General features: G+C 50.9%; 1 protein-coding gene across 1 annotated transcript in view; it reads right to left on the reverse strand.

Moving 5' to 3' along the window:
* The window catches only part of OLFM2 (olfactomedin 2), a 70111-nt gene extending 60782 nt beyond the window's left edge, over positions 1-9329 (reverse strand). Inside the window, exon 1 of the mRNA XM_037127327.2 lies at positions 9219-9329. Within this exon, the coding sequence (XP_036983222.2) occupies positions 9219-9287 (69 nt within the window). The 5' untranslated portion in view covers positions 9288-9329. The remainder of the gene's footprint in view (positions 1-9218) is intronic.
* Between the last annotated feature and the right edge of the window lie 5602 nt (positions 9330-14931).

Raw genomic sequence — 14931 nt, forward strand, 5'->3', positions numbered from 1 at the left:
GCCTTGGCTGCGAGTTCAATGCTAACAGACCAACGATGTATATTAATTAAGGTGTTTCTAAACAAAAACATATAAAACCAGGCTGCTATTGTTTGGTCCACAAATATGCTGTGACCGGAGGCTTGCAGGAATCTCACCCTGCGATGGATGGTTCAGTGTCCACGGGGTCTTCACAGAACAGAACTGCCGTGAAGAACGAGAATCCGCTGAGCGTGCACACCCAGGCGTTCACTGCAGACGTGTGTCAGAAAGTCTGCAGCAGCACCGTCTGTGCCGGCCACAAGCTCCCAGCCCGAATGCCAAGAAAGGACAGACCACCTGTGCCCTGTCACACAACGAGACACCGTGAAGAGGTGGGGACGTGCGATCTATCCCAAAACACCAGCGTGGAGGAAGCTTACAAACATCATGCCGAGCAAAAGAAATCGAACACCAAACAAAAAAGTGGGTCAAACCAGTGTGTGGTGGGACACGTCAGGTCTGTGGTTACACCCTAGGGTGCGGGTGGCACCCGGGAGGAGCCTGAGGGGGCCGCTGGATTTTTGCAAAGTTCTGTTTCTTGAACTGGTGTGATAACACTATGTCACTTCAGGACAATTTATGAAGCTGCACCTTTACGATTTGTGCATGTCTCTAGCTAGGTTTTATGTCAAGAAGAAAATTTACTCAAAAGTATGAATTAAGGTATTAAGCATAAAACATAGGTTTGATCTCTGTTTGATGGGCAGCAGTTTAAAAATAGCAGGACTTTCCAGTAGAAAGTCTAGAAAATACAAACCAGCAAAACTAAGTGTCCTTTGCAATAAGCCAAGCAGGCTCTGTGGGTTGGGCCCCCGTAGTGTTCCATTCACACATAAGGAAGGCATGAATTCATGTCCACACGTACACGGCTCCGGTCCCTCAGAACAAGAATGGTGTGAGCTTTTTGGCCTATGGCTAGTTTTAGTTTTTTCTTGGTTACAGCAAGTTTTGGGAAATGGTGTTGAAATATGCCTGCTTTCCACCACCCGCCCCGCTTGGAAGAGCTGTTTTTCCTCTCCTCTCAGCGCCAGCTCTCTCCCGGCATCTCCACTTCCCTGCCTGGTTCAGAATTCCAGGACTAGGCGGGAGGAGAACAGTAGGTCTTGTTGAGGACTTCAGACATCAGACAGGGAGAAGTGCCCTCCCTGCACCCCCCACCCCCAAGCATTCATCTCACTGTGCCTCTGGCCACCATCAATCTGCCTCAGGCCTTGTCAGCTCCTGAAATAATTCTGTCTTCACACCTTTACTCTTCCCACTCCAGCCTGGCTTCCATGTTAGCACCAGAGGATCTGTCCCGCACACAAATGCAACCGTGTCTCATTCCTGGCTTTATAATCTCTTTAAACAACAACAAAGAAAACCCAACTGAAAAATGAACAAAGATGTCCATTTAAGCTAGAAATATCTAGCTTAACTAGATATTTCTCCAAAGAAGGTGTACAGATGACCAGTAAACACATAGAAAGATGCTCAACATCACTCACCCTTAATGATATGCAAATTGAAGCCACAATGAGAGATCACCTCACACCCATTAGGATGGGCCAGAGTCAAAAGTCAGATGATGACAAGTGTTAGGACGTGGGGAGAGTGGAGCCACTGCACACGGCTGGTGAGAATGGAAAACGGTTCTGGTGAGAAAGCAGCCACTGTGGGAAACAGCATGGAAGTTCCTCAAACAAATACAGCGTTGGCTCGGAGGGCTGCTCGTGTGCTCATTTGATGCGAACCTGGTACGTCTTTTCTGAAACAGCAGCTGAATCCCCAGCCAGGGAAGGCGTCAGACTGAGAACCAGGATCATATTAGTTGGGAGGTGGCGGGTCAGCATGGTTCTGGGGTGCAGTTTATGATTAAGAGGCATACACCACTCAGTCAATTAATTAATTTGTTTAGTAAATGAAATGATTGTGAAGGACAGGGTGTGTGAATGAGGCAGATCAGATTCCGATCTGAGGGGCAGCCAACCAAGGAAGCAGACACGCCCGCAGGTGAGAAAGGGAAGATGAAGACCAGAGACGTGTTGGAGCAGCAGGCCGGCGGAGGCCGGGGAAAGCAAACACCCGCCACTCCACTCTAGAACTCGGTCCCTCCGGACCAGGAAGAGTCCTCAACGAGAAAACCGCCGTTTGGTTCCAGCACACCCTGACTCTGCCCTCTCATTTTCCCCTTCCCCGTTCCTCTACTGTACGTAACGTAACCGACGTACGCACACAGCATTTGCATGTTGAACAAAATGGCCAGTGGTATGTTTCAATCAACCTCCAATGGAGACGGGATGGAGAAAAGTACTGGTTCTGCGGAAATACCCTCTTTATCCATTAGTGAAATTAGCTCTTATCTTTATTTGTGCTAGTAAGTCATTTTGCTCACACTGTTTAACAAAAAAAAAGGACATCAAAATCCTTGCATACCTTGTTTGATTGCAGAATTTTAATGTTTTTCATTTACCATAGTAAAACTAAGGACAATTTTTTTAAATAAGATTTTATTCATTTATTTTTAGACAGAGGAGAAGGGAGGGGAAAAAAGAGGAAGAGAAACATCAGTGTATGGTTGCCTGTCACATGCCCCCTACCTGGGACTTGGCCTGAAACCCAGGCATGTGCCCTGGCTGGGAATAGAACTGGCGCCCCTTTGGTTCACAGGTTTATGCTCAATCTACTGAGCCACACCAGCCGGGGCCAGTTTTGTAACTTTTTTTGTATGTAGCTGTTACATGTAGGTCAATCTGTCTTTAAGTGGGAATAAATTAAAAGAAATGCATCCTAGCCAGCGTTCCCTTCAAGTCAAGTATCATGTTTAAAATTTTCATTTAAAATAAAAAATAGCCCTGGCTGGTGTGGATTGAGTCCCGGCCTGTGAACCAAAAGGTTGCAGGTTCGACTCCCAGTCAGGGCACATGCCTGGGTTGCAGGCCAGGTCCCAGGTAGGGAACACGTGAGAGGCAACCACACACTGATGTTTCTTCCCCTCTCTTCCTCTCTCTCTTCCCCCTCTCTAAAAAATATAATCTTTTTAAAAATGAAAAACAATTAATTACATTATTACCATATAACCCAGCAGTCCCACTTCTGATATGCAGGACTAGCACAAATAACACCCTCTTTTTATTACAAGGTCATAAGCATGTAATTCTGTAACATAACAATATCACACTCATATGATATCATATGACATTTTAGTGAAATGTTCAAGTTAAAACTATAAATTATTACTCCCATATTATTACCCTACCAACTACTCTCAAGGAGGCATTACTTCTGCCAGACCCTGTATATTCAAAAGAGCTGGAAGAAAGGTCTAGAAAAATATTTGTCCACTATGTTCATAACAGCATTGTTCACAATAGCCAAAGGGTGGAAGCAACCCAAGGGTCTGCCAAAGGATGAATGGATAAACAGAATGTGGTGTGTGTCTACAATGGAATATTATTCAGCTGGAAAGAATCGAATTCCTTCCTACAAAGTGGATGAATCTGGAGGACATCATTCTAAGCGAAGTAAGGCAGTTAACAACAAAATACTATATGGTTCACTTATGTGAGTTCCTTAGAGGAATCAGATTCATAAAGACAGAAAGTAAAATGTTTGCCAGGGGCTGGGGGAGGGAGGATGGATAATTATTGATTAGTGGGGACAAAGTTTCAGTTTGGGAAGATGAAAAGAGTTCTAGAGATGGATGGTGGTGATGGTTGCACAAAAAATGCGAGTGTACTTAATGCCATTAAATTGTACACTTAAAATGGATAAGATGGCAAATTGTATGTGTATTTTACTGATTTTTTAAAAGAAAGACCTTCTGTGTAAACACACACAGACAGACACCTACGCACACACATGTCCCATTCCATGGCCTCATATTGCCAGCTCAATAAATTGTAAAATCCTTAGCCAGCTTTCAACGCACTTATAACCAGACCACAGCCTACTTGTCCAAGCTCACCTCCTTTCTCACCACCCCGTGCGTACCATCCCCCTTCCACCCAGCTCCCATTTTCAGAACCCACCGTGTGCTGTAAATCTTGCGGCTTGGCCAACAACCTTCTTCTGCATGGAATGTCCACCCTCCAGTCTTCACTCACTCACCCTTCAAGGCCCAACTCAAGTGCTACTTCCTTCAGGAAGCCTGCCTGACTCTTGACGTTTTGCACATTGTACCATGTGCCTGCCACGTGCTCCCCAACTTGGCCCAGAAAACTCCTCCACAGTGAGCTGTGTCACAGCCCTTCACCTCCCCAGAGCCTCGCTTGATGTCTTTCACACAGGAATGACTAGAGAAATCAGGAACAGAAAGAATCTGGCACATCTTGCGCATACCCTGTGTTCTTCATGAGAATGACCAGAAGTCTCTCAGGGCCTACAAGGTAAGGAGCCATTTACTTCCATTTCATTCCATGGCTTCAGCTGACTTGGCCCTTTGGTTTCTGTCTTCCACAATCTGACTTCCTGTCTTCCTATCTGCTGGGCAGGGCTTAGATGCTAGCTTCCCGGGCTTGCTAGAACTGTGAGTAAAGTAAGAGTAAACAGGCACTGAGAGCCCACTGGGGCTCCCATGCAAATACGCTACTTTGCACAGACCTCATGGAATCTATTCTGACTCCTTTCTGCTCCATCTGGTTCCTCCTTGATTTGTGACTGAGCTCTGGAGGGATGAGGTTGTAACATGGACCAGGATCAGTGTTGCCAGACTAGAGTTCCCAGTAAGTGGGAACAAAGTCTCCTGCTCCTGTCACAACTCCCTTCTCCCCAGCACGGCCAGACCCAACATCACAGAAGTTACGTCTTCCATCCCACCCCTTGAGAGCTCAAACTGTCACCCAGCCCTTGGGATCTGGTTTAAGGCTCGGCACACAGAAGGCTCCCAATGCTTCCTAAATAAGCACAAAGGGAAAACAGCAAGCTACTGCCTCCCAGGCGCTGACACTGAATTGTGAGGACACAACGTCACTGCCACCCCAGCTGCTGGGCTCATGAGAAATCCACACATGTCCACATGATCAACCCATGAGGTCAGAGAGGCACTGTGTGCACACACCACAGGCATGATGATGGCACACACATGTCTCTGTGCCCAGCTTGGCCAGTGCCAAGTACACAATCACTAAACATACATACACACTCCTATAGAGCCAGGGGTAAGGTGAGGCAAGTGATGTGAGATGCACAGGTGCAGAGTTGAATCTTGTATTTACTTAAAATTGTGATATTTTGCTCATCATAGATTTTTGAATTTTCATTTTCTTAAGATATTGCATTATTATTTATCTCAGTTTCAGAACTTTTCGGTACCCCTCCAACTTTGCACCACAGGCAAGTGCTTCATTTGCCTCAACCTGAACGGGGGCCCTGACACAAACACACAGGGGCATCAGCCAGCACACCTTTGCCAGGTGCGCGCACGCACACGGTCTCTGCACAAACCTCATTCCACCAGTAGGTGTCGCCCCAGCTCCTCCTTCTTGGGTCCAGCCCCAGCCCTGAGCTTCCCTTCCTAAGAAGAATATGTCCAATTCACTTATTTTCTAAGAGTCCTTAAGATTTGCCTTTACTCCCCTCCACCTGGAACATTTACATTTTCTAAAGGGGCCTAGGATAACAGCATATTAACCCCAAATAATGGTGCCCTATAATGTAGAGTTTTAGGCACAGACGAGGAGGGATTTTCCGGATGCTTCATATCCAGGAGCAGTGGTTGACTTGAAGTGGGTACACAGTGGTGCAAGAATAGCGTGTTTTCCCCGACTCTCCCTTGCACAATAGTCCCACCGTTTGAGGAAAAAAAGATTCTGTTGGAGGAGGAAGAGAATCTATTCACTCATTCATTCATTCAACAAATATTTGTTGAGCACCTATTAATGAACAAATAAATCGTGTAAAGGTGATGACAAAGGCTATGAAGAAAAATAACTCAGAGAATGGCAGCAGGGAGGTTATTTTAAATGGATGTTTGAGGTGGGCCTCTCAGAGTAAATGACATTTAAGCCAAAGGAGAGAGAGGGAGTCAAGTAGCTACCTGTGGGAACAGTGTCCCAGGTAGAGGGAATGGCAAGTGCAGAGGCCCTGAGGCATGCAATGCAATCTGAACTACTATCCTGTCCTATCTTATGGGGAACCCAGGAAAGAGGTGACCCCAAACCCAGACGGTACCAAAGATGCAACTAGCTCTTAGGGGAAACCTAATGGTCAGCAAGGGGACATCCTTTCCCACACGAAAAGCTCTCTAGTAGCTTCAAGGCACTTATGGACCACACCCAGAACATTCCAGACATATCCGTGGTGGGTGGACCACTCCTCTGACAGGTGCTATTTCCCTGCTATCAGGGTCAAATCCAATCCCCTGCCCATAGCCCACAAGTTCCCATGTGATCAACCCCCTCCTGACTTCCCTGGTCTCCTCTCCCTGAAACTCTCCTTTTGCTCACTCCTCTTCAGCTACACCCAGCCTCCTCACTGCTCCTCAAACTCACCAAGTTTGTTCCCACCTCAGGACCTTTGCACTTACTGTCCCCTGCCTTGAATGTTCTGCTCCTGGATACCCAGAAGGCTCCCTCTCTCACCTCTTTCACGTGTGGCCTCAAATGCCACCTCCTTAGAGACACTGTCCCTGGCCACACCTTCTAAAAGAGCCCCCACCCCACCACCATTACTCTTAAATTCTCTTTCCCCTGCTTATTCTTTTATGACACTTGCATTGTATTATATATTTAGTTTTGACGTTGTATTATGTATTTATTTGGTTCTTGTCTGTCTCTCCTGCTAGAAGATCAGCTCCAGGAAGGCAGGGGTTTGATTACTTAGTTCATGGCTGCATCCCAGTGCTTAATCAAGTGTTGATTGAATGGAAAAATGAGTGCTTCCTAGAAGGAACTTCTCGTAGCTCCCAGGACCCAGCAGGGACCGAGAAGGGGCTCTGGTAAGAACCCCTTCCTTGCCTCCGGCATCAGTCTGCTGGGCAAGCTAGGGCCTGAGGCCTATTTGCGACACTGTAGTGCCCATTGTGGCCGCCTGGAGGAACTGCAGCCTGTGGTAGGAGCTCAAGCCCCGCCCCAGCGGATTATTCCGGTTTAGCCCCGCCCCATCCGCCATTTAGCCCCGCCCCCACGGGCCCCAGCTTTGTCCCGCCCAAATAGCCCCGTTTAGCCCCGCCCCATAGAACCTCTAGTTAGCCCCAACCCCATTCAACTTTCCCAGCCCTAGGGTCTGCTGAAAGACTTACTTTCCAGCACCCCCTAGCCCATCTTGGCTATAAATCAGGGGAACTGAGTTCCACAGGGGCTAGCAAGGGTAGGGGCGAATACCCAGCTGGTGGTTCCAAGGACCTCCCTGGAAATCAAATTAAACTTCTTTCCTCATTCACTTTTTCGTAGCAGATTGTCAAGTGTATGGTTCTTTGGTTTCTTGTCTCTTTCTTTCTCAGCTGACTCTGCTTCTCTCTGGTTCACATATCAATCGAGCATCTACTGTGTGTAGCCTGATGCTAGGTACTGAGCATGCTTCTTACCCCACCTAGTACGCGGGTCCTGAAATGGGAAACAGGAGTTGCTACAGGAAGGGAACCCCACAACCTCCCTTCGAGGCTGAAAAGCCAATCTAGAATCTGACTGTCCCTCCCAATGCCCCCTTCACGTTGGGTACAGGGGTCTGATTCATTTCTTTTCTTGACCAGGAAAGAGAAGGTGCCAGGATTTTTCCTAAAATGAAGTTTCTCCCTAAACCCCTTCCAAGGGTCTACACAGGCCGTCAACCATGGAGAGGATTATTTCACAAGAGGGTAAACATGTGGGCTAAGAATCCAGACTGCCTCTGGTAAACCCTAGCTGGGCCGCTCCCAGGTGGTCTGAGCTTGGGTTAGTGACTTCATTTTCCTGTGCCTCAGTTTCTCCATCTGTTAAATAAGGGTAACAATAGCATCCACCAGTGGGGTGCTGAAAATATTAAATGACTTCGTTCATGCTGTGTGCTTGAAACAGTGCCAGCCCATAATAAGCACTTAATAAATGTTTGCTGTGATGATCATTTTATTTTTTTTCAATTCCATCTTCCCTCTGAGCTCCTACAGATCTGAGACCTGAGGGTGCCCCCACCCCCAAGATGGAGGAGGAAAAAGGTTTCCCAATAGCTGAAGAAAGCTTGGACCCCCACATTTTGCAAGGCGCCCCAAGCCTACCAAAGAGATGGGGTAACATGGACAGGGTGACCTCCTTCTCTGAAAACATAAAGGAGCGTCCGAGGCACCAGCGACACATATACACACACAGACATGTGGATGCACACATTTGCACACACAGCCCTTGCTCTTTACACCCCCTTTTAAGTGATTTACTCAAAGGCACTGCACAGCACACGGTCACCTGAAACCTCTCACATAGCTGCACACCTGGTCACACACATTCCCAGGCAGGTGGACAGAGTCATGGGGACAGTCACACACTGTCCTCTACACACAGCTATAGCTGCCCAGATACCGCCAGGATTAAGAGTCCTCACTTGCTGTCACATCACGGGTGGCACAGAGACACACAACTCCCCAGTCACAGCCTCACATTGTCACACCAACCCTCCAGCCACAGCCTCCCCCTGTGACGCTCAGACCCTCACACACAAACATCCTCCCTGATCACACCCAGCTCACACAGTTGGACACACACCAGCACATCCACACACACAAACTCTCAGTCACACCCAGCCATGACACAAAGACACACGTTTACCCAGCACCCCTCGGCACCTCACACATGTCCCCGTCAGTCACCCACACGTGAGCCCCGCCCCCTTCTTCACATTGGGGGTGCCGGTGAGGAGCGGGGGGGCTTCAGAAGCTGGGCACCTCCAGCCATGATGGGGGGAGTGAAGGGTAAGCAACATCCCAAAGCCCCCTGAAGTTCCCCCCCAACCCCACCTCAGCTCCAGCGAGATGGCGGGCGTGGTGGGCTCCCGGTCGCCGAGGAGCTGAGAACCCTGAAGCCGGGGTCAGACTGTCCCCCGAACCATCTCAGCCTGAGGCTGGATCTGAAGCCCTCCTTCTTTTCCCCAACGCCGGAGTGGACATTCCAGCCCATCCCCCGCTGAGACCTCCGCCCCTCGCAGCCCCGGGGGGCCTCGTGGAGCCCCAAACCGCGTTCCTGCGGGAACCCTCTGAGCCCCCCTCCCCTCCTGGAGCCCCCTGCGCCCGCACCTGCCTGCCGGGCCCCTACCTGTCCGGCGAGGCCTGAACACAGCAGCAGCAGCAGCAGCAGCAGCGGCAGGACCGTGAGCGGCCACATGACGCGCCCCCAGCCCGGCGTCCTGTCCCCCCACCCACCCTAGCGGCGCCTCGGCGCGGGACCGCCACAGGCGCGACCCCGCCCGCCCCGCCGGGCGACCCTCCGCCACCGCCTCCCCGGCCCTGCCGGCGGCCGGGATTCCGCCCCGCCCCTGGCTCCCCTCACTCGCTGCGAGTCTTTGTTACGGGCTCCGCCCCCCGCCCCGCCCCCAGTTCGTCTCAGGAGTCTGGGGGGTGGGGAAGTGGGGGATCCCGCACTGGGGACGGTACCTGGGGACAAAACCCGAAGCCCCCCAGGCCATTATGCGGGTAAGTCACGGAGACGGGGGAGGGGTTCCATCACGTGTCTGTAAATTTCACTCTTTCTGGACATTTCCTTCTTTGAAAATGGGGATGGGGGCACCAAGGGGCAGGAGAGTTGGAGGAAGGCCTGGTAGCAAAGGAGAGAAATCGAGAGGCTCCCTCCTTAAAGAACTCAAGAATCAACAGAGAAACTGAGTCAGAGCCTGTGAGATTGGGCGTTTGGGGAAGGGAGTCACTGCCAGGACCAGGGGCCTGAGGCAGAGGCGGGGCCTGAGAGTGAGGGGCAGCAACAGGGGCAGGAGACAGAGCAGAGGCCCGCGGAGATGGCCCCCACAGGGGCGCCCCGTCTTCACTCTCCCCACCCCGCCTACCGTGCCCCGCGGGTGCTCCCGCTCAAAGTCTCCCCTCCCCCTCCACACCTGGGGCAGTCTCTCACTCCCGGTTCAAAGGCCCAACATGGGAGACTAGACTGTGAGAGAATCAAAATATTAAGCCACTGCCACTCAAGTCATTTGCATATGAAGGGGTGTCCTTATCCTTCCTCCAGCCTTTCTCTGCCTCTCCCTCTTCATCAGTCTCCAGAGGCACCTTCCCTCCCCATAGCCCCTCGATGGCTTTTTTTAGGGGGCCACAAGCGAGTCACGTTATAGAAGAATCGGCCATAATAGGTGGGAGGCCTGGTTTTTTTTGACCCTACTGTGTGCCAGGCAGATAACACATTATGGATGGTTTTGTCAAAGCAAGGAGAAGAGCTTGATGTCCTGTAGAACATGGGACCAACACTGGTTCTGTCACTTCTTGGCCCTGTGACCTTAGGCAAAGAGCATCCCTTCTCTCTGAAGACCAGTGTCCTCATAGAATTGCTGGGAGGCATCGGTGACACATGCGTAAAGAGAGCACCTAGCCCGTGCAGCGCGCTCGACCCCCAGAGGACGTTACTGCAGTGAAGCTTGGGGCTGAGGACACCAGCCATGAGATGTAGGACACAAAACAGAAGCTGAGCCAGGAAAGGTGTCTCATCCGTCCCCTACATCCTCTTTCCAAATGGGAGCCAGTCCTTTGCTGACCCCTCAGGCCAAGCCTACAGTAGGCATGAGGTAAGGGAGGTATGCAGGCTGGCACAGCCCTTGAGGTTTTGACCAAGAGTGGGCTGTGGTCAACACTGAGATGGGGGAGGGCCCTGACTGTTTCTTTCCCACAGAGTAGTGTCCTTGTTAGTGCTGTGTTTCAAGACTGTGAACAATGTCCCCCTTGGGGCTCTGGTTACTGAGATGGTCATTGCCATGGTCAAGCTATGGCTTGTGTTGTGTGATTGGCATTGGTCAATATGCCCTTAGGTACATTCTCCACCTGCTTTCTCTGAATCAGGGGAGACAGTCCCTGAAAACTGCATATTCCAGGTTCCCATGTCCCCCTCAAACTCTATTTCCCAGGCTCCCTTGCTCTGGCTAGGTTCAGCCAATGGGAGACCAGGAGGAAGATTGGCAGGTGGGAAGAAGCCAGAGTGTGTCTCCCTCTCTCCCCACTTTGGGTGTCTCTAGGAGCAGCTGTCATGTCTCTGCTGTGCCCTCCACCCCACTGACAGAATCCATCACGGTTTGGCTCCTGGCAGGCGACCTCCTCCCTTTGCTGCTTCAGCCCTGGGTAAGACGGTGTTTTACTAATCTAGAGTCAATCCTTCTTCTGCCATTTGCTGTTAAAGTTTAACTAACACCTCTGTTTAAATCCACATATTAAGTTTTCTATTGAACTACCTGATGTGAGCTCTATTCCTCTGAACGAGGTCCTGGCCAATACATTTGATGCTGTGGCCATGCCCACAGCTGTGGTCAGTGGCAATCTCAGTGTCCTGGACATGCTGTGGTCGCTGCCCTATGGAACTGTGATCTCTGGTCAGCATCTGGTTCTCCTGGGGTCAGCATTGTGGTCACTGTTGTGGTCTCCACCGGCCATTCCTGGTTGTTGTGGCCGGTGCGGCAATCAGTTTCCTGGCTATGTTCTGCTCAGTCACAATCACTGTCCCGGTCAGGTTCTGACTGTGCTTTGCCCAGTTACCTGGCCATGCTACGGTTACAATTATGATCAGGTCATACTGTGGTCAGGGGAAGGGAGGAAGAGAGAGAGAGAGGAACATTGATGTGAGCGAGAAATGTTAATCAGTTGCCTCTTGTATGTACCCTGAACCCCAACCAGGGTCCTAACCTGCAGCCTAGGCATGTGCCCTGACCGGGAAAGAAGACCGCAACCTTTTGGTTTACAGGATGGCGCTCCAACCAACTGAGCCACAACAGCCAGAGCTCATGGTGTGTTTTTGAAGTTAGTGGTACCCAGAGGGTGATTCCCCACCTTCCTGTGAATAACAGAGGCAGAAGGTCCTAAGAGGGGCCAATTCAGAAGTGATGTTCTGAAGCAAGTCTTCCTATAGGTTTAACTTAGCGTCCCTCCCGCCAGCCTCCCAAGTTTTTGTAAGCACCGAGTTCCCTGATTTGGGCCCTGGTTTCTTACAGCTAAACCCTAATTGATATGTGTCTGGAGTGTTCTTTCTCTTGACCTGTTTGGACAGAACGTCATTATTCCTGACACCCTAACACCCCAGGTTGTGTGTGGTGACCCCACATCTCTTCAGTGACAACCACCAAGCTCCCACTAAGAACTCAACACAAGGCCAGTCCTCTCCACACATTATTTCCTTGAATTCTTACAATGACCCCATGAGGTAGGAATTATTATTCCAATTTAAGAACAGAGAGTTTGAACCTCAGAGAGGTTAGGTAACTTGACTAACGTCACCCACCTATAAAAAAGAGACACAGGATTCGAACACAGTTCTGTCGAACTCAAAGCCGACGTGTCGATCTCTGTAGTATTGTAGTGGGTTGTTTGTTTTGCATTCTTCCTTCCCCATCACACCCATGTAGGTGACTGAGCGTCCTGCTGGGGACCCCTGGGAAAGAGAGTAGAATCCATGCCTCAGAGTTGTCCCATCTGAGGGTGAGAGAGGTGGGTGTTTATGGTCCAGGTCCTACGTGTTATTGCTGGGGGGCTGCTTCGGGCACCAGCTCCTTGGTGTTTCTGGCCTGGCCGGTGTATGAGCTGAGACGGCCCTGAGGCTGGAAAAACAGTGCACAGGAACATGTGAAAGCTGAAGTGATTCAGGAGGGGCACCAACAGCATCTGCCCAGAGCCCATTTTTCGGATGGAAAAACTGAGGCACAGAAAACTTAAGATGCTTGACCAGGGCCACAGAGAGGAAACAGCAGAGCTAAGGCCATAATCTGGTTTGTGTCTGGCTCCAGGTGTCAGGCTCTTTATGCCGTGGTTGCCGGGAAATGCCTGGGCCAGAGCCTCTAGTGTTCACAAAGCACTGAGAAGGCCTGGCCCTGCCCGGGTGGGCTGAGCATCACCTTCACCCCTCTTCATCCCCGACACCATTCACTCCACGGTTCTCCAGGTACAGGTCTCCCAATTCCCACTCCCTCTACCCGCTGCCAAGTACTTGCACAGAGTGGAGCACAGCCCCCCTTCGGTGTCCAGGAAAAGGCTCCTGAGAGGAGACTGAGTTAACCCTCAACTCAGAGTTCCCCTTGTATGGTCCCCACCATTCAGCCCCGTTCTTTCCTTCTCTGGGGCATTTCTTGCTGTGAACCCGCAGCCACCCCTGAGACTTCCTCACCTCTGGGCATCTCACACACATGCGGGATGAACGACCCAGGTGTGGGGGCAGGAATTGTCCTCCAGTCGCCCAGGCCAACTGGGAACTGACATCAATCACACAACATGGGCACATGTCATCCAGAGACACCATGCCCAGATACATGGCCCAGGCGCACCGTCACACCCACCCAGCACACACACACATACAACACATAGCCAGATGCACACCCCAGGCACAGGGCATGCACAGAAACACACACCCAGCCTCAGGTGGTGAAGAATATCAAAGGTGAGCCAGCCACAGTTACTCAAGAACCAGCGCTCGCAAATACAACGACCCAACCACACGCAGACCCTCCCTGACACAGAAAATACACAAACCCCACAATGTAAGCACACAGCTCACACACAGAGATGCCAAGGATAGATGTGTAGTTCATGCATCAGACACCCATAAACCCACAATACAGTCACACAGACAACACACAATATAAGCACATACTTCACATACATGGACAGCCACAAAACAGACATGTAGTTAACACAGGCACAGACACAGTCACACAAAACAGGCAGCAGTTCATAGGCAAACACACAGACCCACAACATAAGTACATAGTTTGAACAGAAACACCCACAGTTCAGACAGAATCACACACACAAACACACTACAGGCAGATAGTTCACACACAGATCCACAGAAATCTGTGGCATGACACCATCTGACGTGAACCGCAGGCCAGGGCAGCGTGGGAATGAGGCTGTGAGAAGAGGCGAGGTGGACAGGATGACTCAGGGGGCCTCCTGGGGGAGGAGGAGGAGGAGAGAAAGATCAGGGCTGGGCAGGCATCCAGCACATGTGGTCCCCATTACAGGCTTGGGAATTGAGGGATGAGCTGGCGGGACAAGCAGACCGAGCATTGCCTCCCAGCCCTGCCAAGCCAGGAAGGAGCAAGTCCCCAGTCCAAGGTTACAGGGCCGGAACTTGGCTCAGAACCGCAGTAGCTCCTACCAGGAGTGGTCTACCCTGAGCCAGGCCTGAATGGGGCTCATTTCAATCCCTGCAACAGCCCTGGGAAGGGTTTTACAGGAAAGGAAAGTGAGGAGCTTAGAGAGGTTAAGCCACTTGCCTGAGGTCACACACTAGGAAGTGGTGGGCCGGGCCAGGCTGGGCTAGGAGCCCAGGTCTCTGCAGCCAGCCCCAAGGTAGATGCAAGAGCTCCTCCATTCATCCACAAGTTGAGACCAGGTGCTCCCTCCAGGCCTGTCCAGCACTCAATTTGTGGCTATGAACAAGGCAGCCTCTGTCTTCAAGTCGTTGAAAGTTAAGAGTGCATGCACAGATGGGCAGGGTTTTCTGAGTGTCACTGGGGGGCCCTGATCTAGCCCAGGGTGTCAGGGTCAGGGAATGACACTGCAGCTGAAACCTGAGGGATGAGTAAGAGCAGGACATGATGGACAGAGAGAAGAACAGATGCAAAGGCCCTGAGGCCATGAGGTGAGGAGGCTGGTCTCCTCATGAGGTACAGTGACAAGTGAGGCCAGAGCTGCCAGATAGAGGACCAGACTTGATCTTGGGGCCCACAAGGGAGCCTCAGGAGAGCAGTGAGAGGAAAGGGACCCGGTGAGGTTTGACAACCAGCATGAAGATCCTCCTCAGGACCATAACCCAAAGGTTCCATACGTAC

Source organism: Artibeus jamaicensis, unplaced genomic scaffold (genome assembly GCF_021234435.1).
Source record: "Artibeus jamaicensis isolate MK-2021 breed Jamaican fruit bat unplaced genomic scaffold, CSHL_Jam_final scaffold_537, whole genome shotgun sequence".
In the NCBI taxonomy this organism is placed as follows: domain Eukaryota; kingdom Metazoa; phylum Chordata; class Mammalia; order Chiroptera; family Phyllostomidae; genus Artibeus; species Artibeus jamaicensis.